Source organism: Podarcis vaucheri, assembly GCF_965113315.1.
Source record: "Podarcis vaucheri genome assembly, chromosome: 5".
NCBI lineage: Eukaryota > Metazoa > Chordata > Lepidosauria > Squamata > Lacertidae > Podarcis > Podarcis vaucheri.
The window spans coordinates 40563710-40588796 of record NC_138763.1 but is presented as its reverse complement, the minus strand read 5'-3'; the positions used below and the strand labels follow the sequence as shown (position 1 = coordinate 40588796).

Sequence of the window (25087 nt, the reverse complement as noted above, 5' to 3'; positions counted from 1 at the left end):
CCAATCGGAAGCCACACCTAGATTGTCGAACAATCCGAAAGCCGAACAGGCTTCCAGAATGGATTACGTTCGACAATTAAGGTTTGACTGTATTATTTTTATTCAGTCAGTCAGAAGATCAGGCCTGTTTTAAAACTGGCCAGCTTTACCACACAATAAACATGTTAACTGCTGACCACAAACCAACTAGAACTCCTGTGATGTAACCTTTTGTGGACCAGAACCAACTACCACATCTACAATGTATATCCTCAGTTGCATATTCCCCAACAGATATAACAGGCGAAGTGCACTGACACTTAAAGAACCCGTAATGTGAGAGGTTCTAGTTCACATAAATCTTATGCCACAGTAAGTCTTGTCTTAAGGTGTCACATAGCTTTTAAATTACATCTCTGGATACTGCAATTAGGTATGTATCTAGTTCCCCCTGCCCCAATGGAGAAGAGTTAGGCTGCTGGTTTAAAGTGTAAAGCTCATTCCCTATTTTTACAGATTCTTTAAACCCAGAATGTCATTCATCTACCATGTAAAAACAAAAGAAAAAGAGGGATGCCTATATAGCTCATGTTCTTACTAAGTATAACAAACAGATCACTTTATGAGATGACACTTAACCACCATGCCTTTAACATGGGCTGCATCCAAGATTTTAATTGCATAGCATTTATCGGGAGAGAAAAGTACTATGCGTTGAAAGCTAAGTCACCTGGTAGTGAAACTGTCTTGTTTAGTTTTTAAAATAGGGCTTTGCAGTAAATTAAAAGGCCAGCAGGCAAGTTATTTAAATGCCTGGTTCAGAGTTCAGAGTTCAACATTTCTCATGTTTAATTGTGTGCAACTCTCAAGCTCTCAGGAGCACATATTTGTTGTCACCGAGCAACTGGGCACTGAGAATGTCTAAAGTAGTTTCCTCAATTCTAAAAATTGATTTCAGAGGATAACATGGGTGAGAAATGGAGATGAACCTATTTTACTGGGGCTTTTATTTTGTGTAATAAAGCTATACATTTGATAGCACTGAAATAAGAGCTCCCACATAAACAGGAGGATTCAAAATGAAGCACCTGTGAAATACACAATACACTATTGCATGTTAAGTGTATGTGAACTATTAATGCAGCTTTTAAAAACTGATGAGCTTGAAGTCATCCCCCCGCCAACATACCCTTAAATACAGCACAAGAACTGTTTAGTCAGCTTTGCTCCTAGGGGAATAATTGCACATTAATGGACATGGAATGCAAACAATTTAGGGACTGTTTTGAAAACTGTTTTAACAACTGAATTTCCAGATCACCTTTATATCATAAAATACATGTTCCTTATCACAAATTTCCAGCACTTACATCTGCTAATATGAAAAGCTTAACCTACTTACAGAAATAACAAGTTACAATGTGGATTTTTATTCATACTTCATATTACAGAAAGTATTTGAGAAAGGTTTGGGGTACAGAATTTTGGATACTGCTCTGAATTTGGTAAAGGTTTTATTCTTTCTCCGACTCAAACTTTGGCTAAGTAGGAGATATGGGCTTCAAAGTAAGTTAAAAAAAAACTTTATTATGCCACCATTTCAAAGCATATTACACAGGTTTTGTTCTTCAAAATACCTTGGAAACTGTAAAAAAACCAAAAACTGAACGAAGAACTTTGGACAATAGAAACCCTTCTGCAAAGCTCAGACTAAAACACATGCAGAAGACATACTGTTCTCAAAACATAACTTTGAACAAAGCACAAACTACACAAATATGCAGAATGAAACAGCATTTTAAAACTTCACCAAAAGTAGTCTCCATAAAAGGTGTAAAAGTCACCTATTCACTAGGCACTATTAGACTTGAACAAAAGTAACAAAATATTGTCCACAAGATTGCAATCTCAATGCACTGTCTGTAGCTACAAAGTTCTTTGTTTCACACTTCAATAGCGACCTGCAAGTAAAGAGATTGAGAGCTCCATTAGAAACCTGGGTGGGTTCCATTTCTGTATACTAAGTCTACATACACTGTTAATTCAAAAGCTGGACGCTTGGGGGCAGCAGGGAAAAAAACAGTTCAATGATCACGAGTACTCCCCCATGTAAATTAAATGGCTTGGATCCAGACTTGCTCTTCGGGGAGTGGCAAGGTTCTTTCTGTTCAGGGAAGGGTGTCTGATATGGTGGTTCCTATTGGTGGGAGATGAGGCGATTTCTACCAATTCCCACACGTCATCCATGCCACCTTCCATTTTGTTCAGGAAAGTTCAAGGCTATGGGTTTTTTTTGGGGGGAGGGGCTTCAGAAGGAATTGACAAGTGTTGTCTCCTCCCTTATGTAGCTAAAGCAGAATACTACTCAAAAATCCAAGCTTACATATTTTTTTATTTTTAATGGAAGAATTAGTTAAGTTTAGAAAAACTTAACTGCACAATATTAATATATTTAACTTGTAACTTACGAGGTGAATAGGATCGAGACCGGGAGCGAGATCTGTAGCCCCCCCTGCTGTAATAGGGAGATGGAGATCTTCGCCTGCAGAGAATATAGCAATGATGATGGTTTAAGTTTACTTACACTACAGATGTTCATACACAACTTGTTCTAGTTTTGTCACCCGTACCCTTTGTATTTCATGCACACTAAGTATACCAACTAGATACCAGAACATGGACTTTACTGTGTTATACATTTGTTTTACAGTCCAACACTTACACAAGAAAAAACTGCATTAAAAAGTTAGAAACTAGAATATTCCGGTGTTCCCTTTCTAGTAAGAAATCTGCTTGTTCTTATGTCAAATATTAAAGCCATTGCAAATGCAGTCGGGATATTCAGATCATCCTTAATTAGCATGCCAATACTGGTGAATGAACATGGAAACATTAAGACTGATCTATGCAATAGGGTTGTTGTTGTGTTTTTTTTTTGCAAAAGCATCTCCATATGAGATAACTGTTTATATAATTAATTTTATACTATCATAGAGCATATCAAGATGGGATACATGTCTAAAATGAATGAATGAAATTTTAAAAAATACAAATAACCATTGAAGGTGCTGGTTAGTCATAGTAAAAATCAAGCAGCTGCAAAGGCTTGTTGGCACAGAAATGTCTTAAGAGACTTGTTACTGGAGTAAATTATCTGATTAAAGTTAAGTCACTGTCATTTTTGAAGTTAATTTAAATCAGACAATATAGGGCATGCTACTACTATGGACCAGAAAAATATATATTCAAAATGAATGAAAGATCAATCTCTATCTTTATCTGAAGTTAGATTTTGACTTCTGGACTCAAATGTTCTGTGGCACACTTTCCCACTGAAGTCTTCCCAATGATTATACTTCCTCACTGATAATTCCTTAGTACAAACAATGCTTTTCTAAGTGTAAATCTTGACTACACTGAATGCTTATAAAAGGTGGGTGTTTCCAGAAGCTGTGCTGCTTAGCAAATATTAACTTCCACAGCATCAACCTGCTTTATTGGTTTTGGAGGTACCATTTCCCCAGGTTTTCTAAGCATTACTCAAGCAGGTCATTTCAGCAAGATTTGTGTGGTTTTTTAAAAATAAAAAGGCATTAAATCTTTTTGTAGCATACCTGTACATCTGATCCCTGTCTTGGGCACCTCGCCACCCTCCTCCTCCTCCGCCACCACCTCCTCCGCCACCACCTCCACCTCTGCAAAGACAAAAGCAGAACCATTTTTTGCACTTTTATTTACTGAATTCCACAAATGATATATGGGATTATTGGTCGTCACGTCTTACATGAAATACTTAAATGCAGCAAACATGTCAAAAAGATTCAAATGTCATATCAGTACTCCACATCAGTATTACAGCTGCAGTAAATTTTCAACCTTGAAAATTGTTCCAGTCAGTCTTTTCCTGGTACTGGAGTACAAGTATGATGGAGAAATGTATTCACCAGTGCTTTTAAACCCATATCTGGATATGGATGCCAACAGGATTTTGAAAGCAACAAGGACCGAAATAGACTGACATCGTTGGAAGTCACAATTACAGATCAGAATAAAACTTCATACTTTAAAGCAGGGATGGGAAACATGTGACCCTCCAGATGTTGCTGGAATCTGATCGCCATTGTCCTTGACCATGGCCATGATGGCTGGGGCTGACAGGAGTTGGGATCCATCATCACTGGAAGGGGGCAGCTTCCCCATCCCTTTTCTAAAGGATTCATGCAATCTCATAAAGTAATAATGGGCAAAAAGTAGACTTACCTGTATGATCTGCTATAATAGTCACGGTCATCATAGCCTCCTCTCTCAAAACCTCTGTCATAGTAATCTCTCCGTCGGGAACTTCCACTGTAAGGAAACACACCATATATAGATATACAACACAGGAAGTAAATACTGGGTGAAGCATCTAAGTAAATAGCATAATCTAGTAGGAAAGCAAAGGAAGTGCATGCAAAGCATTTTTCACTGGTTTGACATATGCCATCTGATCCCCTTCATCCATCTATTTCCAGATGCTCTATATGAGACAGGGGGAGAAAGAGACCCTGCTTTGACAGGAATCCACGCTGGCTGCACCATAGCACTTTTAGACACCACACCACCCAAGTGCCCACCAAGAGCCATTTGTTTTAGTTCTAGGATTTTTTTGGCTGGTTGGGCATCTTGCTTTTTTAACTGTGGCTTATTTCCATTTGTGGTAGGGTGTAGGTGTTTTGCTTTGGGGGGTTTCTAAGCATCACCAGTTTTTCTTCTGTGAAATGGGTATTTTATGATGCCCACGACAGTCCAAATGTGCCAATGGCCCAAGAAGACTGGGGACCCCTGCTTAGATTATAAGTCTCAGGGCAGGGACTATTGTTTTTAAACTTTTGTGAATAACCTTGCAAGTGTTAAGAGACAACAACAAACTAACATGCCTTCCAAATTTCTGGAAGTTATACAACTAGTCTAAATTCCACTCTTTAGTGAAGAAATCAGATTCATATTTTAACTGCACAGATTTTAAATTCCCACATGCTAATATATAACACAAATGAAATACAGGTGATACTCTAATATTAGTTTGAAATCCTGGTTTTCAGTATTAAAAATAAAGTTAACTCTGATTATTTCTAGATTAAATATAGTTATAACAACTTACTAAGTAGGTCTGCCCATATAAATTCCAGGAGTAGGCGTGTGAGGCCTTTTTGTTATTGAGAAATCAACTCTGATCCTTCTTCCGTCAAGTTCCATTCCATTAGCACGTTCTTTTGCCTATAGGAGTTGAATTTTTTTTAATTGTAGAATAAAGCTGTTCTGAATTCAATTTAATTCACATCAAAAACAAGTTAGGAACAAACTTACTTGCATGGCTGGAAAGGTATTTTACCAGGTACCCTTTTTTATTTACTGCACTAGGAAAAACTAGTCATGTTTACATCTATTTTGAAACTATTCTAAATACATACCACACTGCACTGCGGTTTTAGCTATGACCAGAGTTGGTTACATAAAATAGATGCACTGTTCACAGAAGCAGGGCCCTTGTTGTTTCCCAGTCACTGCTCACATACATTTTAAAAGAGATGAGCAGCAAATGGGACATACATGCACTCTGGGCATATCTTGGGCACAGGATGTCACTACGCATGGATAGTATGCCTTCTTACATGCATGGCACGCAAACATAATGAGTGAAATTTCTGTTTACTGTTTCAGATAATCTGGAAGAGGACAAATCACAACCTAAACAGCAGGTCTCAGACTCCATCTACATGAACTTTTGAAATGCCCATGATTTGGGTACAATGGTTTTCCACCTTTGCTCATGCAAGAAATGTAAACTGGTAAAGCTGAGGTTCCACCAAGCAGCCCATGGAGCAGAACTATGTGGAATGCAGAATACTGCATCTGGAAATCTCAACTCTTTTCTTACCAAAACTGCATTAGTAAGAACACTTATGCAGAAAACCCCCACCAAATCACAAACCAGCCTACTCTGATTTTCATGAGTATATTAAGTTTTTCTGGTGTATACAGGGGAAGGTCTGGTGAAGAGTAGTGACTGGGACTGTGAGCTGAAATGCCTCCTGTTCAAATCTTATTTGTGTCATATATACATATATACAACAATCAAGCAATGAGAATTGGCCTTCTTTATGGGGTTGCTTTAAGGATTACTACTAAGAATGAATGTTCATGAAGAGAGCTGAACATCTGAAATGTGTTACATAAAACCTAAGGACAAAAATCTATATAAATGAAGGACACCCAAGAAGACAACCCAAGAACTGCATTCCATCTGGCCTGTAGGAAGAGAAGCCCTGATATATAGTGACCATTTCTAGGCAAGGTGCTATTTCACTTGGGTTTAGGACAGCCCTGTTAATAACAGCAGCAGTAGTACCGGAGAGTTTGAAAGGAACCACCAAGCAACTAGTTAATTTTTTGAACACCCTTCCTTGTGGAGGGTTCTCTCAGCCTCCTCTCTTCTCCCCTCTACTTGGGAGTCCTCTGGGCAGCTGCTGCCCTTGGGTCTCTGAGCTGACCCCCCACCCCAAAGAGAGGTGGCTCCTCACACTGCCCCAGAGGGGCCTGGGAATCACCCCCTGGGGCACCATTCAGCTGGGAGCTTGTGGCCAGAGCTGCTGCAACAAACAGCTGTGCAAGCCTTTGGGAAGCAGAGATGCAAGGTGAAGGAAGGGAAGGCAAGAGGAACAGAGGCCAGTGCTGCCTGCAAAACCCCTGACCATCATTCAAGGCACCCCAGTGGTGCCACGCCACACTGGTTGAAAACCACTTTCTTAGCCTAACCAGGGTTGCAGCGATGATAAAATACAAAGGAAAACACGTATGCTGTCCTAAGCTGCTAGAAGGGAGGACAGGATACAAATAAAAATAAGACATAACGCAAAGAGGCACATGGCTTGCATGACCATAAAAAAATGAGCTATCAACTCAAAACTGTATAGTTACAGCAACTAATTAGGTTCCACCCTTGTTCAGAAAATGCATGGTTTGCAAAAGCAGGTACCTTAAATCATTTCTTGATTCAAAACCTACTGACATTGGGAAATGTTAAAAACTTTATTAGCATGGGCTTTATTAGTATGAAATAATTTAGAGGAAAGACACTCACTTACCTCCTTAGCATCATCAACACTTTCAAAGTACACAAAGGCAAATCCTCTAGAACGTCGGGACTGCTGGTCATATACAATAGAAACATCAGCAATTGGGCCATATTTGGAGAATACCTCTCTCAGGTCCCTTTCTGTTGTGTACAAGCTTAATCCAAACACACCAAGACAACAGTTTGGGTCGGGATTTGCCTGGTTTTTTAAAAAAGAAGGAGTTTTCATAAGAATTCAAGATGTCCCCCAAAATTGTTTAAATCCTTTGGGATACAATATAAAAATGTTATTCCAGTAAATTCAAAAAGCTCTAACAGGCCTAAGGGCTACCATGCTGGGTAGGATTCCAGTGTCCTTCATTTTCTTTTCTCATGAGAGAAGAGAAGGTAGAAAAAAGGAAATCAAAATGTTGTCAAGTTCCAGGCAGTCTTATACAGTGGTACCTTGGTTTTTGAACGCCTCCGTAGTCGAACGTTTCAGAACTCGAACACTGAAAATCCGGAAGTAAATGCCTCAGTTTTCGAACATGCCGCAACAGGAAACACAGCTTCTGTTTTGAGTTTTCTGTATTGAGGCTTCCGCTTTTCAAATGTTTCGGAACTTGAACCGTCTTCTGGAATGGATTACGTTTGAAAACCAAGGTACCACTGTACTTCATATCTGGCTGATGCACTCAAAGTCTCATTCATATACAGGTTCACTTAGAGAGCATAAACAAAAACGGGGGGGGGGGGGAGGGGGGAACAAGCTATGAATTCTCATGTATGACAACCCTTTAGCCTCTGTACAGTGTCTTCCATGGCTTTCTGGTTTTGGTCAAGGAGCATTTCTGGGTTTAATATCTCATTTTCCTAAAATAATGTAAATCTCTCATTACATGTAGCCGTGTTGGTCTGCCATAGTCGAAACCAAATAAAAAAATTCCTTCCAGTAGCACCTTAGAAACCAACTAAGTTTGTAATTGCTATGAGCTTTCGTGTGCATGCACACTTCTTCAGATACACTGAAACAGAAGTCACCTTATATATAGTGAGAGGGTGGGGAGGGGTATTACTCAGAAGGGTGGTGGGAATGGGTGATTGGCTGATAGGTGTGCTAAACCTGTTGAGGACTGAAGAAGTGTGCGTGCACACGAAAGCTCATACCAAGAACTAACTTAGTTGGTCTTTAAGGTGCTACTGGAGGGAATTTTTTTTATTTTGACTATGGCAGACCAACACGGCTACCTATCTGTAACTGTTGAGGACTGTTAACAACTGCAATTGATCTTACTGGAAAAAGCATGGGGTGAGACTGGAAAGAGAAGTTGCTGAATTGCAACTTATTACCAAACTTAAAACCATGGAGAGACCTGGTCTGAATAGAGACATTGGATTCTTATCTCATTATACATGATAAAGCTATTTTTAGCCATCTCACCCATTGCTTTTTCCTGTAAGACCAATTGCAGTCGTTAACAGTTTTTCTAGAACATGTAATCCATTTAGTAAAAGTTGCTATGAGAAGAATCCAATTAACACCTTCTAATTGCACTCTGGGGCTTCTAAGACCATCCTCCCTAATGCAATCTTTCGTGTCCCCTGAGGAGCTGCTGGAGAATGTCAGGGGACTGAAGTTTACCCTAATGTGTAAATTTCAAGAGCTCTCTCAAAGGAAGCACTTTCTGCTACCTCTAAAGAAAGCCCTGCAAAATACAATACAACACATTGGAACTAATTATGTAACCATTATTTTACCTGCACTGAATTATAAATATCAACCCAGCCATTAAGTCATAACTAACTAATCTAGACAAAATACACCATTCTTAGGGGGAAGTACCAATTTCTGCACAATGAAACAAAATAAATTAGAATAAAGCTTAGCTTAAAGGTTTCTCAAGCAGTAGAATAATAATCTTAAATATACAAGTTCAGGTTTAACCATGCACAAATATTAATACAAATGCAGTCCATGCCCACAGTAAAATCCACCAAACATTTTAAATACCATTTGTGAGACATATTATAAATCAACTTAAAACTTTTACATGATTTCTGGGTAATTTGAAAACTTTAGAACCTCCAAAGACACACACAGCTGAATTATCTCTGGTCAACTGCTGCCATCCCAGCCTTACTCTGTTGCCAACATGACGCCGCCGAGTAGACATAGGAGAATGGCTGTGACTGTGTCGGCGACGATAGTCGCGGCTGTAAGATCTGCTTCTTGACCTCCTATGGGATCGAGAACGTGAACGTGACCTTGTATAATGTCTGCGAGAACTCCTCCTTGATCTGGATCTGTAAATATGAAAACTAAGATTATGCTGAACTACAGGTGTCAAAGATGAAACTTGCATAGCATACAGAAGTTTCTAAGTCTACTGTATTTTTAGTCTTAATAACTGCCAGTCTGGGGTACAACTAATCAATGCGGCCTGCACTAAACATCGGACAGTCAATGGTAAGAAGGGATTTTAATAATCAGAACACTAAAACCCAAACCCTGTCCTTTGTTGTGACCATCAAGTTTCTGATGAAGGTGAGCTGTGGAACAGGGCCTGTGCTGAAGACCTTAATGCACAGGCAGTGAAGTTTAGAGTAAAAATACAGAGCTATAGACGACTATCAGATTATTTAAATCAAAATGTTGGTATGTACATTGAGTCTCAGCCTGTTTGATTTCAGCCATGCAGTGATTGTGCCAAACCCTGCTTTCATTATATACAGATTCTCAGTAGCCAAACCAAAATTTCCCGAGAGAATATCTATCTGAGCAAATTCCATTAGAATAGATATACAAAGCTTAACTGGAAGTTTGCAAGCGAATAGAAACAGGTTTCCAAAAGTGCTTCATCTGGGAGTCAGAAATACTTTTTGAAATACTGGTTATTCAACTAATGCCAGGGAAAGATTCCACATGAAGAAGTATCAATACAAGAATATGACACTTAGTAGATACCCAATGTAGTCTTAAATAGCAGGGTAAAAGAATGGCTAATAGGCTCGGCCAATGCCATGCCCCTACAATACAGCCATATGCTTGCTGAGACTATTGCTGAAAGAGGCCGCTTTCCACAGAAAGCTTTACAACAACTCCTTGCTGCAATGGCGTCTTCAGGCTAGACAAGGCTACAACCTAATAATCTAGTCTATAATTGCACCACACACAAAATCCACATCAACTTACAGTAGTCTCCAAACAGTAGTCTTATAGATAAAAAACAGCAAGGTTTTTAGACACACCAACCTCTTCCTCCAGACAGGCTTACCGAGATTCAGATCTTGATCTAGACTTTGATCTAGATCGCCTTGAACCTTCCTTGGACCTAGATCTAGCAGGTGAGTTTCTTGGAGACTTGCCGGAACCGTGAGCGCTTCCGCTTCTGGAAGCGGAACGGGACTCCTGCGTGTAGAAAAAAAATAGTTTAGTTTAATTTGAATGCTACTTCTCCAGTACTTTATTCTAAACAAGCTCTGGTAAAAGGTATGAAAAACATTAATGATCTGTGTCTCCATTATGTGTCCGGGCAGTTGCCATTAGAACTGCCTAGATTTATGGGTATTTTGCACCTGTTAAGCACTTATTTTTTTAAAACCTGCATGTTTTTTCTATTAAACAAATAATGCATGCATGTTTAGCAAAATATACAGGGACACATAAACAGACTAGTAATTACTTAGCGTAGTGCTTTCAGATTCCAGATTACTTCTTATCTTAACTTCATTTTTATTTCTTTTCTTCATTCTTCCGTTTCAAATTCTGACTTCTTTCATCTTCCCCACTTCACACAAATTGCTCAATATTCTATAAGTGGGACTTCTGGTCTGATAATTAGCATGCATTCACTTTCTTTTTTTTCAAATTTCAGCTTCACTTATTCCTGAGCTTCAAATAATTCTCATTTATAAAACTTGTCAAATGGCGACTTCCGCATTTTCCTTCTTCAACATTAACCTTAATAAAAAAAGAACAGGATGAAGAATATTTAAAACTCCAGGATAGATATCTAGTGCCAAGACTGAAACTAGAAAAAATGCTATGTGTTTGCACTATTTTAACTAGATATGCAGTTCTAGTATGACTTTCTTTTTCAAATGATGGCAATTCAATGGAAAATGATTGACCAGCTATGAATTTGCTAGTTATTCCTACTTCAAAATTAACGTGTAACCACTGAAATGATCTTAGACTGCAACACCAAAACTCCATGAACTCCATGTGCCATTCCTCACATAAACATTAAGAAATTAGTAGTATGTCCCAAACTCAATTTACAAACCTCTGCTTAAGTTTGGTGTTATTCTTTTAAAAGCATATAGAACTATTGAAAAGCCATACCAACCAGGTTTCAAAAAAATAATTTAAGACACTTCATTCATTAACAAGCCTATATTTGCAAGTTATAGTAACTAGACTGTACCCTAACCTCTACAACAATGAAGAAATGGAGAATTCTATCTCGTTACAATGACAACTCTAGTTTATGCTAATGTTTTATTAACCGTTGAACTTTGCACAACTGAAAACACTTCTGCACTTACTAGAATGTTTCTGTGCTCACAGATTCTATTTCTTAAGGAATTCTGAGAGCTTCCATTTTAACAGTAGGGATGAACTGTCTTAGTAGTAAAAGGATACTATCCAATCAAGTAGTTCTATTAGCTGAATGATGTCTGGTTGCGAACTGAACTTCCCCTCCCTCTCCTTTCCCACCTCCAGATCTGTTCTGAGTCCCCACCTCCACCATATGAAGCAGATTTGGGAAGAGCGTAGGGTGGTAGTGGTGTGAGTAGAAAGAAGTTCAGTTGCACAAATTGAAATCCTTGGGCTAATGGAGCTACTTAATTGGATACCACTTAAATATTATTATTTTCTTTCTACATATGACAATGGCCCCCAAATCCTAAAACATATGGATTGATGATATAGTAGTAAGATTTTACTGACAAAACCACTGATGAACATACTAGATGCACACGTACCATCAAAGGAAGTCTAAGGAAAATTAAAACAATGCATTATCATAATATGCAATTAGATGGTGTATTTTAACAACCTCTAAATCAATTCTTAAAATAGCATAAACTATAAGAACACATTATGGACTTCCTCTGAAACGAAATGTGTTGGGATGGGGACAGACCACAACCTTGTCTTCAGGTAACTATTTTCATGACATAGGCTGGACACTTAAGCAAGTAATTTTGCTTAATGTTCTTCAATGTATATGGACACAAGAAAACAGAAATCCTCAAGTTTCACATTGCTGTCCTAAGGAAATCTACACTCTGTGCAATAGCTATTGGATTGTTTGAGTAGAGATTGTTACCATCATGCAGAATATGCAGTCTCAAAAATTTAATTAGTAGAAATGGCTTGTTCAGAAAATATAAAAGCTGAATACTTGATTTGAAATCATATTGATTAAAGCAATCTATGCTCTTCTATTTAATGGGAAATCTATTCTGCTACAAATTGGCTACTCAAATAAAGAATCTGAGTTCACTACAGAAAGTATAATGGGTTGATAAGCAACTAACATTCCCTATATCTAGAAGTCAAGCATCATGACCTTTGGAGGTTTCTAGCCAGTGACATTATTATAGGAACAACTCCAAAGAAAATGAAAGACAATTTAAAATTGATTCCTACAACTCTAAACAGTATGATTTAAACAAAAAAGCAAAACATATAAAATGAAATATAATAATTTATTTGTATCCCACCCATCTGACTGGGTTGACACAGCACTCTGGGGGGCTTCCAACAGAATGTAAAAATCCAAACAACAAAATACTACCAGCCACTCATTATAACAACACTATTATCATTAATACAATTTCCTTTTAAGATACTATGCACATATTCTCCTGTTCAAACACCACTGAAAATTGTTAGGGAAGCACAGGAATGCCAAGATATGCTGTAGCAAGAAAATGGTTCCTAGATGCAGCATTTCTGCAAGATGGGAGCTATTTTCCCACTGCATAGATTTGTATTTTGCAAGAATGGATGTGGAATGCCAACTTTCTCTATTCCCTACATTGCTCTGATGATTTAAGTGAGCCCACAGAACTACCCTTTCTGATTGGAAAATTTAACGGGCAAATCCCTCAATTTCTTTTCTTTTCTAGTCCTCTTGCCTGGAGAACATAGGGTGAACTAGTTTTATGGCAGAATGGCACATAAGGCATATTCTGGAAAACATCAACTTACATGTCAAAGCACACACTACTTAGTTGACATTCAGTTTATGCATAAATATTTCTTATGTCAGCAATCGTCTTATTAAATTGCAAGCTCTTCCTTATCCTTCATCAGGTAATGGCTCAATCACCCAATTCTTAGCCAAACCTTTCTTCCTGTAATTCTTGAAAGGTGAACTGAAACTATGATTCCTCCACAACACCCACCCCCCATTCATACAGATCAAGGCATCAACTTCAAAGCATTAATCACTCAGGCATATGTGCAACTTCTTGCACAACATTCCTTCTGTGCCATCTCAAGTTACTCAATCTTGTGTATTTACAAATCCAATGGCTAAATCATTTACTGTATCTTCACCATATGAACAACTCCTATACAGTCATACCTTGGTTGTCAAACACCTTGGTACTCGTCCGTTTTGGCTCCTGAACACAGCAAACCTGGAAGTGAGTATTCTGGTTTGCAAACATTCTTTGGAAGCTAAACGTCCGACGTGGCTTCCAATTGAGTGCAGGAAGCTCCTGCAGCAATCAGAAGCTGCGCCATGGTTTTTGAACATTTTCGGAAGTCGAATGGATTCCGTTCAACAACCAAGGTACAACTGTACTTCCATTCTTACTTCCCATGTTCCTGCTGCCACTTACACACTCCCTTCCCACAGTAATCTCTAGCCTGAGGTGATGGTAATTGAATTACCAGCAGTTTGGTAAAAGCGCAGTTCTTCCTTTTCTGCTACTCCAAGGAGTAGAAACTGCCACACAGTGAAGTCTTGGTCATGATCAGGGATAGGCAACCTAAGGCCCGTGGGCTGGATGCAGCCCAATCGCCTTCTCAATCCGGCCCACGGACGGTCCGGGAATCAGCGTGTTTTTACAGGAGTAGAATGTGTGCTTTTATTTAAAATGCATCTCTGGGTTCTTTGTGGGGCACAGGAATTCGTTCATTTCCCACCCCAAAATATAGTCCGTTCCACCACATGGTCTGAGAGATGGTGGACTTGCCTACAGCTGGTAAAGGCTGCTGACCCCTGGTCATGATGGTTCCTAGGCCTTTAACTAGAAATGCAGCATGTGAAGTTGTTTGCCTCTGCTGTAGACTTGGTTTTAGGAACAATGTATTCAGATCTAGAACCATTCAAATTTCCAGGAAAGTAACATCATTTTAACAATGAGTGTGATATTGCTACCATGTGGCCCAAATTGAAATATCACCACTCAGCAGCAGCAACATTTGACTTGTTTCAAGCTACGGTAAATGTTCTTTAGAATGTGCCTCTTCTGTGAAGCTCATTCTCTTTCTGATGTAATCATACCCACAATACTCTGAATGTAATCTTTACTTTCCAAGTTCCCCAGTCACTGTATTTATTTTGAATAAAAAGCAAAAATCTATTTGCAGTCATTTTTGCTCTATGTTTCAATCATTTGAAAGATTCAAAATAAAAAAATTCCTTCCAGTAGCACCTTAAAGCCCAACTAAGTTAGTTCTTGGTATGAGCTTTCGTGTGCATGCACACTTCTTCAGATACAGCCGCTTCAGATTGAGCCACTTGAAAGATTCAGTCTAACCAAGAAAAATAATGGTCTGCACATCTGCTCTGGTGACCATACATTAGGCTGATCAAGTGGGACACCCTTACTTTCTCCCTCCCAGAATGGCCAAATGTTCTTTAAGATTATAATCATGGTTTGTTTTTGTTTTTTACATCAGAGCTTGCTCGGGTTGATGCAAATGCACAGTGCCACACTAAAAGAAAAGCTTGCACATTTGAAATATTTACTTGTGCCAATGTTCAACAGAGAAGGCTGGCACACTAATTTACAGTTGACCAACATGGCATGTGGTATTTGATACTACAGGGCTGAATGGCAGCTATAATGAATTAACCAAGTGACAATTCACAGCCTTGTCCCACCCAACACCTGCATTATCATTCAAGTCTCTCAAAACCAAAACAACATAGATACAAAGCCAACTAGACTTTACATTCAGTATTTGATGGGGTCCAATCTAAACTGAACTGTAGTTTAAGGTAAATTAATCAGCAGGAAAAAGATGTGCATGCTACTGCAAGCCAGTTCCAGTGCCTATAGCCAAGTGATCAATGTAATTTGTAATGTTTGCCACATGCACACACAAATAGTTTTTGTTGTTGATGTATCCCTAAAAATGTAACATGGAAACAGTACCACTCCTTGAGCAATACTCTCTTTTCTTGCTGACCTCACCATCTCCATCTCAACATGGGAGGTAGCCACTTTGTTAGAGGGAATTTATAGCTCACACAAGCATAAGTGCATCAGAAATGGGAAGCAAACAAACTAGAAAGGTTTCCTCTCCTTAAGCCATTCCTTCCTAGCTCTGTTGTTTTTGTGCATACATGAACATGCATACTCTGAAGCTCAACAGGAAGGGAAAGTGCCCAAATGAGGAGAAAGTTCTCCTGGTTCATTTCCCTTTCTGTTCAGCATCCCAATTAGATTTAAAAAAGCTGTTTGGGGATAAAATGGGAATAACAAGTATGTGTAGAAATTGGGGTACACTACACATTTTGACATTAGGGACGCGGGTGGCGCTGTGGGTAAAACCTCAGCGCCTAGGACTTGCCGATCGCATGGTCGGCGGTTCGAATCCCCGCGGCGGGGTGCGCTCCCGTCGTTCGGTCCCAGCCCCTGCCAACCTAGCAGTTCGAAAACACCCCTGGGTGCAAGTAGATAAATAGGGATCGCTTACCAGCGGGAAGGTAAATGGCGTTCCGTGTGCTGCGCTGGCTTGCCAGATGCAGCTTGTCACGCTGGCCCCTGGCCTATAGAGTGAGATGAGCGCACAACCCTAGAGTCTGGCAAGACTGGCCCGTATGGGCAGGGGTACCTTTACCTTTAACACATTTTGAGGATTCCCTAACCCAAACCTCAGTGATTCAGCTAGAACTTAAGCTAGCATACATGTGACTTCCAGGCACTCACCCATCCAGGCACTGGCCAGACCCCAACCTGCAAGGTGGGAGCCTCATATGCCTTCCACCCATACCAGTCTTGAGAAATACATAGAATCTCTTTATGATCAGAGTTAACAAATTATCATAACTTTACCTTCAGCAATTTACCAGCTAACTAGCTCCCATCTGAAAGAGTCTCAATCAATTCATGCAATGCCCAATAACACGACTAAATTGCACACTCCTTTACAGTTAGCAGCTGTTTGTGCAAGATTAATATGGCAAAAGAGACTAGACATTTGAACTGGAAGTATACTTGGACATTTTACTTCTTTCATAGCATTTGTGGGTTCACTTCTTCCCCCCTCCATCACTTGGTCATTCCCTCTAAGCAAAAAAGTGACTTTTTACAATGCAGCTTTCGACAGAAGCCAACTCACAAAACAATCCAATCCACCAAGCCTGAGGAGGTGTGGATGGAGCAGTGGTAGCCCTTTAGCCAGTACTGCCTGTGGGAGAACATCACAGCAAGGGATGTCCTACTGCATCTGCCCAAAGGTGGTAATCAGAACAATCCTCAAAGGTAATCAGCACAAGGTAATCCTCCTTCCTCAAAAAAAGTTGGGTGTTTTGGAGCCAAGCACCACATAATTCACTGGATGATGGGACTGCAACAGACCTGACTTGCGCCCATTTGCTGTGATACTGGAAGTTGGCATAACAAAGAGGCAACCCCACCTCCTTTCTGCTTGAATGGTGAACCTGTGGCTCCCACCACGGAAGCCAGGGGTCTAAAATGCCTCATTGGTCTACAGTCAAGAGAACCTGTAAAGTTGGTCTGTATAAGCTACAGACATCACTATATCATACATTATCACTTGATACACACACTCAAAAGTATTTTCTTGCGTGAGCTTTTATGCCTCTGCATGAAATTCAGCAATATCATTCCAGGACTGGGGTCTTTATTACTGCTTATAACACACATAACCTAAAGAGCACAGTGCAACTTGAAATGCAGATTCCAGCACTTTGACCAATTAGCTCAATGAAACCTAATGCTTCACTTATTCTAAAGTTCCCGTTCAAAAAAGTACCTTCCCTTAAGCATTTAGGGTGCCCAAGTTAGCCTGTTGAATTAGAAAAGTTCTTTTGCACTTTATTATGGCATAAGGTTTTGTGGACTTCATGAAAGCTCAAACCGCAAAAAATGTTTTCATTCGTTAAGATATCCTAAGGTTTTGGCCTGCTTATTTTAAATAAAGTACACTGGAAGCTATTCGATAGCCAGAAATTTGTTCCACGTGAAATGCTGAGTGCGACCGTTAAGCTCAACGTAGAAGCGTCACGGGAACGATCCCCTTGCCATCCAGGCCAATCGAGACTAGTGCAGCTATCCTCTCCGCACGCCCGGGTGCAGAGTCCCAAGCACGTTAGCAAGGCTGCGGAAAGGGCCGGACTCTTTCCCGCGTTAGCCTCTTTCTGGGTTGAAGCATCGCCGGGGCCAGAGCCCTGCCATTTCCTCTCCCTCTCTAGAGGGAGCCGCAGCCGAGGCGACGAAGGCGCTTTTCGCCTCCCCGCTCCTCTTAAGTCCTGCGCGGCCATTTTGTCCCCGCGGCGGCGCGCTCATTCGGGTCACCAGCCCCAAGATGGCGCCGGGAGCGGGGCTCGCCGCGGAGCGCGACGTCAGAGCGCAACCGCTTCGCAGGAAACGGCGGGCCATTTTCTCGCGCCAAACCGACACGCAGCGCGATAAAGTGGCGGGGGGGGGCGGAAGGGTGAGAAGCAGCGGGTGCCCTTAAGCCGCTTCCCGCCTCCTCATTCCCCGCCCCACGTGTACCTTCATCCCAAAGGCAGTTTTTTTCGCGCCCGGCCCGGAGGAGACGGGGAGTGGGGGGGGGGAGGGGGAGGAACGAACTAAAAACAAGGCCCGGCTCCGTCTCTCCACCAAGCGGGCCGCCTATGCTGCGCTCCCAGGCTCTGCGTATTACCCGCTCGCCGTAGTTCTGCTCCCCGCTGTCGCTCATCCTCCCGCCTCGCAGCGCTGGACGCCGACCGCGGTTGCTACAGCCAAACCGTCCGTTCGCGAGCCTTCTCCGCAGAGGAAGTGACGACGCCACAGAAGCCCCGCCTCCGCGCGAGAGCGAGCGCCCGCCGTCTCGCTCGGAGCTTCCGGCGCTAGGAGGAGGGCGGGGGAGAAGCGAGCCTGCCCCGCGATATTTGGTGGCGCTCGGTGTAAGTGATCGCCCTGCCGAGTAGCTGTGACCAGTTCAGCACCCGCGCGCGTATCGTCTGTGTGCTCGCGCGGAGGGGTTGGGGGTCGTCTCCCCTGTGTTTTACTTTGCAGTCACCGTTGTTTTGAGTTTCAATACCATTTTGTAGACTCGTGGCCTTGGTCTTTGCTATTGTGAACACTCTTGCTCGCCACCCCAGTCTTGAGAGTTGCGGGGTTCCAGGGGTTCGGTTTCCTTGTCTTATAAGAATTTCAAGGTCTCAAATATAGAATAAATACTCATAAATGCACACATATCTAAATATATGAGCCATGTGTCTGAAATAGTATGGGAGAGCAATCCTGAAACCATTTTGACTCTCCCAGTGATCTCAAATATTCATCTGCAGTAAGGGAGGCAAATGGAGAAAGCCTTCCCATTGTCTTTTTGCTTGCAAATCCTGTCTGAAGGGCGTATTGGTGTATGAATAGGGTGAGCCTGTGACCTGGATTCAGATCCTAATAATATTAAACATCACAAAAGAATGGCCAGACTACCCAGGTAATGCAACCAGTGACCATTATTATGTATCCTGGCAGGCAGGATTTTTGCTGTGGATCGCCTCCTGTGATGTACGTATGATGTTTTTGGGGGCGGTCTTGGACTACAGAGTTAAGCAACAGTTCCTTTAATAAAGATCAGGCTTATTAGCCGCTTTGCTTCTAAATATACTATGGTTGGCCTCTGTTGTTTTCTCCTACCGATAGGACTCTATACGTAAACTCTATACGGAAAAACCCATAAGGGAAAGGGAGCAGTTTTTCTTATAACACTTGGAATGAGGGATAGAGGAGAGAGTGGTACCTTTAGGAGATACGATTTACTTACAGGCAGTGCTTTTTTCAGGGGATGATGACAACGCAGGGGTATGCATACCCCTAAACATTTTGTGAATCTTTGTACTTTTGTCTATTTACTGTATTTATTTTTCCTAATTTGAACTATAAAATGATGATTTTCTTGAGTCAAAATGAGAGTACCCCTAAACATTTTTAAAGAAAAAAAGCACTGCTTACAGATATACAGTGTGTGTGTGTGTACACACACACACACACACACACACACACACACACACACTTACATATATACATACACACAACCTGAGCCTATGATGGAGGGGCTCTCAGCATCAACATTTCAAGGAGGTCTTGCTTCTACCATAGTCACAGCTTTGGAATCCAAAGAAATCAAGCTCTGGTCTTTGTCTTTCTCACTACCAGTCAGGTGAGGGAGGGCCCCCCTACTCGCTTGTCCTCTGACACAAAGCCACTTCCTTTGTTACACTAAGGACACTACTTAGGACCATAAACTCACAGCAATACTTTGGTATCCTGGATAACACCTGTCAGAAACCAAGATCCAACCTTCAAACAAATCATGTTGAACTGGGTTATAAAAAGTAATTGAATGGCAAAAATAGGACATTTATTTATTCATTAATCCATCTTTCATCAATAGAACTTGGGGCTCTGAAGGTTCCCATATAGGCACTGAGGAGACTCGCATGTGCTTCGCTTCATTAAGGTTGTTGCATAATGTGCAGTCAGCCCATATTTCCAAAGATAGAATAATATACACATCAGCATTGTATGGCACAATCTCCCTTAACCTAGTGCCCTCTAGAAATTTTGGACAACTCCCATCAGCTTATCCATCTAAGGCAGGTAAGCAGTCTTTTTTCAGCTGCAGTCCCATTTTACTCTTTCTTCCACACTATCCCCGCCCCTTTTCTCTTTCCAACTCTGCCCAGCAAGTTACTGGAGAGGGGATAGATTGTCCTTGCAATAGGTCTGAACTTGCAGATGATTTTTTAAACTGGGCTGAGGCTTACAGGCTGTACAGACCTGATCTAAGAGATGGCATACAGAGGCCTTAAGAACATCTTGTCCCCTCCTTGAGTGCTTTTGTCTGGTTGGGATGTTCCCTTAAATGCCATTGTGCCTTTTGCGTAACTGGATAGAGTAGGTGGTGGTGTAGAAATTTCTGGAATGGAGCCCACTGTACAAAGTAAGAGTCACATTCCTCACTCTGTTCCCCTTTTTAACTCCCCACTCCCTGGCATGTGTTACCTGGGATGTTGACACAAAGGGCTGCAGCCATTGAAAAATACCTTACCCCCTGGATTTATGGGGTGCTATTCCCTGGCCATACATCTTTTGAGTCATAAACAAGCAGTTGAACTGCTGAGGGCTGGAGAGGTTATGATGATTCCTCCTCAACTGCTGCCACTAGCTGTGGACTGCTTGTGATGTCACAAAAGCACATGGGAGCTGAGTAGCTATAAAAAGGTGGACCAACAGAAAAGCCAAGGCAAAAGCTCCCCACCCCCCAAGATAACATAGTGGCCAACAGCTGTGGCATTCAGCACTGGACAGTCTACTTCCAGTTGGAGACAAACTGGCAAATGGATGGTGGCGATCATCCAGCTGTGGAGCAATGAGAAGGCAAGTTTGCTTGCTGAGTGGGATTGCAGCTTAAAAGCAGCTGATACCCACAGTTGGAAGTTTGCTGATGTCTGGCAGTGGACCTGGTAGAAGCTGGTAGATGTTGGTGAGTAGACGCCGGTGAAGTTTGCATTTCATAGAATCATAGAGTTGGAAGAGACCACAAGAGCCATCGAGTCCAACCCCCTGCCAAGCAGGAAACTGAAAGCCAGTGGATGCCGCAAGGTAGAAGCAGGCTGATGTTTGTGTGTGTAAGCTGGCTGAAATTCACCTTTGGAAGCTTGCTGATGGCAGCTGTGTGGATATTTGTGGATTGAAGCTGGGTGTGTATGTGAATGACTGGTGAGTAAATGTGTGTGTGAATGGGAGGTTCTGAATGGTTGCCCTCCATATAAGACCTTATTGGGAATTATGCATTTCATGGGGCGGGGGGTTGTCCTCCAGGTGCACAGTGAATGGATGAACCAGTGGAAGTTGGCAGGCTGATATCAGGGATGAAGTTGCCAGGCAGAAGCCAGTGGATGTGCCTGGGTGATGCTGTCAGATGGCAACTATCCTCACAGTTCCTGTGTTTGCCATTTAGGGATGTCAAAAGCCTGTGCAGTTTTCCCTCCCTGTGAGAGTAATGAAGAGAATGGCAAGGCTGAAAGAAGCCACCTTCTATTTCTAAATAAATGTCTTTCTAAATACATTTAAGTAAGTAGTGTTCATCTCCAATATGGATAATGGGAGGCTGTGCAGATGCTTCCACAGCTGCTGCCGTTGGCTACCGACTCCTGGTGATGTCACAGGTTAAGTATAATTGTTTATACTGAAATGGAGAATGCTTATGTGTATTACTGAAGGCTTTAACATGGGGTTTTTCCATGGGGCTATATTGAAGTAAAAGAATAGGACTCCAAGTTCCTAAGTGTTGTTTTCTAGTAGCTAACACCTGGGGAATTTGCAATTCAATAGCCTTCCATCTTGGAAGGGTGGTGGCTGAGTCTTTTTTTCTCAGGCTCTGTGGGAGTAAGGATGTAAATGAAGCTCTCCAGCAGCACACAGCCTCAGGCTAATGGAGGCTGTAAGGAGACACACACCCTTGTTTCCACATCTGTTTGGAAATGCAGTATCTTTTACAGTCGTACCTTGGTTTTCAAACAGAATGTGTTCCAGAAGTCCATTTGACTTCCGAAATGTTCAGAAACCAAGGCGCAGCTTCTGATTGGCTGCAGGAGCGTCCTGCAGCCAATCGGAAGCCGCAGAAGCCACGCTGGATGTTCAGCTTCTGAGGCAAAGTTTGCAAATTGACATACCTACTTCCGGGTTTGTGATGCTTGAGTTCCAATTTGTTCGTGAACTAAGCTGTTAAAAAACCAAGGTACAACTGTATTTCTAAGAAGATGAACTTGTGCTGGACTTGCACAAGTCTGTGTGTGCAATTATTTGGATGCATCTGATGTTTTTGTTCTGTTTTGAATAAAGTTCTGCAAGTATAGTTTTGAATTGAACAAATGGGTCAGACAATTTCCCCCCCAAAAGGAGTCAGTTTTTATGCTTCCAGTTGCTTTAAGCTATGCAATATTAATATCAGCAATAGTCACAAATGGACATGATGGCTGAGGAGAAAGAGGCAGTTACTAGTGGAAGGAAGTGGAGGGTGCAGCCTTGGTTCTCAAATGCCTCAAAACCGGAAGTAAGTTCTGGGTCTTTCCACGTCATGTCAATACAGTCATGTTACCCAGTGTGTCAGATTTTGATGAAACTTGGTGTACACCCTTTCCTTATGGTTGAAAGAAACCCCATTAAATTTTTTCCCTCTATCTCAAACGGTTTAGCTATCAGGAAGTGACTCCATTGAATTTTCACAATGGATTTCCACAGATCGAACACACTTGATCAAAACCACATCAACACTAGATGAGTTCATTGATAACCTAATAGACAAAATAGAACATTTGATTCCTCAAATGATTCTTGTACTTTGCATTCTGTGGTAGTGGATTATAAAAGTCCTGACGGAAAGAATATGATCTCGTCCCATTGCATTGTTTCTGATGATTTAAGGCATGATGTGAATATGGTATACAAAGCTCAAGACATAGTTTTGAAATATATAAAAGATAATTTTCCTCACATCAAACAGATACACTACTTTAGTGACGGCTGTGCAGCACAGTACAAAAATAAGTTCAGCTTCCTAAATCTCTGCCACCATCAGGAAGATTTCCAAATAAATGCACAGTGGTCTTTCTTTGCCACTAGTCATGGCAAGTCAGAATTTGACGGTATCGGTGGAACTACAAAACGTCTAGCTAGAAAAGAGAGTCTTCAGATACCCTTTGACAAGCTGAGTACTATTCCAAAACCATTTTTTGATTTCTGTGACAAAAAAATTGAAAAGGTCAAATTCCATTATCTGCTCATCCCTCGAAACCCGTTTCAGAGACATGCAGACACTCCCTGGAACCCGCAGCTTCCACAGCTTTAAACCACTCAATTCTAAAGGCACAACGGAAGCAAGAAGAATGAGCATTGATAAAGAACCCTCCCTCACTTTAAACCTGAGGAGCCTCCCCAAACTTCCTGTGAATGCTGATGATCTGTATCCTGGATGTTCTGTCGCTTGCAAGTATGATCATTTGTGGTACTTTGGAATGATATTGGAGATTAATCAAGACGAGGGAGATGCTTTTGTAAAATTTCTTCACCCAAAGGGACCTTCACCTTCATTCTGCTGGCCTAGCTATGACAATTCTTGCGCATTACCATTTCCTCATATGCTTGGCATTGTACAACTCCCACAGACAATCATTGGCAGAAAATACTTCTTTCCCGACAAGTGTATGGTGTTGATGGCAGAAAAAAAGGAAAACTACAGGTGATACTGAGGCTACAGCAAAGAAACTAGGAGCATTGAACTTGTAAGGTACCGTATTTTTCGCCCTATAGGATGCACTTTTCCCCCTCCAAAAATGAAGGGGAAATGTGTGTGCGTCCTATGGGGCGAATGCAGGCTTTCGCTGAAGCCTGGAGAGCGAGAGGGGTCGGTGCGCACTGACCCCTCTCGCTTTCCAGGCTTCAGGAAGCTCTGCGCAACCCTTGGGAGCCCGCGGGAGTTCCTGTTGGGCTCCCTAGGCTTGCGGATCGCAGCCTGCATCTCGAAGCCTGGGGCGCACTGCACAGCGCGCCCCGGGCTTCAGTTCCCCGACCTGGTTTGGAGGCTGGTGGTGGGGAGCAGCACGCCTCTCCCCGCCGCCAGCCCCACAAGCTGGGGGACAGCAGGGAGGCGGAGCGCTGCCATCCCGCTGTTCCCCGACCTGGTTTGGGCTTCAGGCAGATATCCGCAAGGCGTGGGAGCCCGGCGGGAAGTTGCGCCGGTCTCCCAAGGCTTGCGGAGAGCTGCCTGTTCTGGGGGCTGGGGAAGCTCGGTCAAGGCTGAACTGCTGGCTAGGTCTGACTTCAGAGCAGCCCCTATCAAAAGCTGTTCAACAGTGGAATTTGCTGCCAAGGAGTGTGGTGGAGTCTCCTACTTTGGAGGTCTTTAAGCAGAGGCTTGACAACCATATATCAGGAGTGCTCTGATGGTGTTTCCTGCTTGGCAGGGGGTTGGACTCGATGGCCCTTGTGGTCTCTTCCAACTCTATGATTCTATGATTCTATGATTCTAAAAGCCTGTAAAAGATGGAAGATGGCCCATTATGATGATATACTGTATTTTAGTCATCACACAGCCTGGTGGGGCTTGCTGTTTTACTGGTTGTTGATGTTGTGAATAATATATTTTGGTGTTTTATTTTAGGTGTTGCATACCCTGCTTTGAGATTGTTCATAAAATATTTGTTGGAAAACCGTTAAAATGATATACACTGAAATTCAACCAGGGGGATATGAGGAAGTCAATAAGATTGGTTTAAATAAGGTTATGATTTATGTTTGTTTGTTTGTTTATTTGTTTAATTTTTTTTGGAAACCCAATAAAAAAAAATTGGAAAAAAAAGAAAGATTGTTCATAAAATATTTGTTATCACTCTTCATTGTTAAGTACTGTACTGTAAAATTTAAAAAAAATTGCCTTAAGGGAAAGTAACTAATTCACTTGGACACCAGAGGGCAATATTTGCCAATATTTCTCTCTGCCCCAGAAGCGAACTTTTT

General features: G+C 41.7%; 1 protein-coding gene and 1 long non-coding RNA gene across 6 annotated transcripts; one reads left to right on the top strand and one right to left on the bottom strand.

Annotated features, from left to right (window-relative positions):
* Positions 1–1393: 1393 nt before the first annotated feature.
* On the bottom strand, positions 1394–18381 carry TRA2B (transformer 2 beta homolog). Of its 4 annotated transcripts, XM_082224740.1 has the most exons (9): positions 18222–18381; positions 10351–10484; positions 9217–9379; positions 7107–7295; positions 5123–5238; positions 4240–4326; positions 3594–3674; positions 2448–2521; positions 1394–1940 (listed from the first exon to the last, which is right to left on the bottom strand). In XM_082224740.1, the coding sequence occupies exons 1-9, from the start codon at positions 18255–18257 to the stop codon at positions 1930–1932; spliced, it is 891 nt and encodes a 296-aa protein (XP_082080866.1). In that variant the 5' UTR covers positions 18258–18381; the 3' UTR covers positions 1394–1929. The 4 variants fall into 4 exon arrangements, with proteins under 4 accessions (XP_082080866.1, XP_082080864.1, XP_082080863.1 ...); XM_082224738.1 differs by lacking the exons at positions 1394–1940; positions 2448–2521; positions 3594–3674 and adding an exon at positions 10802–11036 and having other exon boundaries at positions 3724–4326; positions 9127–9379; positions 18222–18374; XM_082224737.1 differs by lacking the exons at positions 1394–1940; positions 2448–2521; positions 3594–3674 and having other exon boundaries at positions 3733–4326; positions 9127–9379; positions 18222–18380.
* Positions 18382–20815: 2434 nt separating this feature from the next.
* On the top strand, positions 20816–23776 carry LOC309533434. 2 transcript variants are annotated; one of them, XR_014220243.1, is made up of 2 exons: positions 20816–21053; positions 23438–23776. It is a non-coding gene; the product is annotated as an uncharacterized lncRNA (long non-coding RNA). The 2 variants fall into 2 exon arrangements; XR_014220244.1 differs by lacking the exon at positions 20816–21053 and adding an exon at positions 21407–21738.
* The last annotated feature ends 1311 nt before the right edge of the window (positions 23777–25087 follow it).

Bases quoted from the DNA above. Each gene is read 5' to 3' on its own strand.
- TRA2B (XM_082224740.1), bottom strand. From the start codon at position 18,257: ATGAGCGACAGCGGGGAGCAGAACTACGGCGAGCGG. The intron at 5,239-7,106 runs GTAAGTGAGTGT...CAACTCCTATAG, and splicing joins GTGTTGATGATGCTAAGGAG to GCAAAAGAACGTGCTAATGG. The intron at 4,327-5,122 runs GTAAGTTGTTAT...GTTTCCTTACAG, and splicing joins TATATGGGCAGACCTACTTA to TGGAAGTTCCCGACGGAGAG.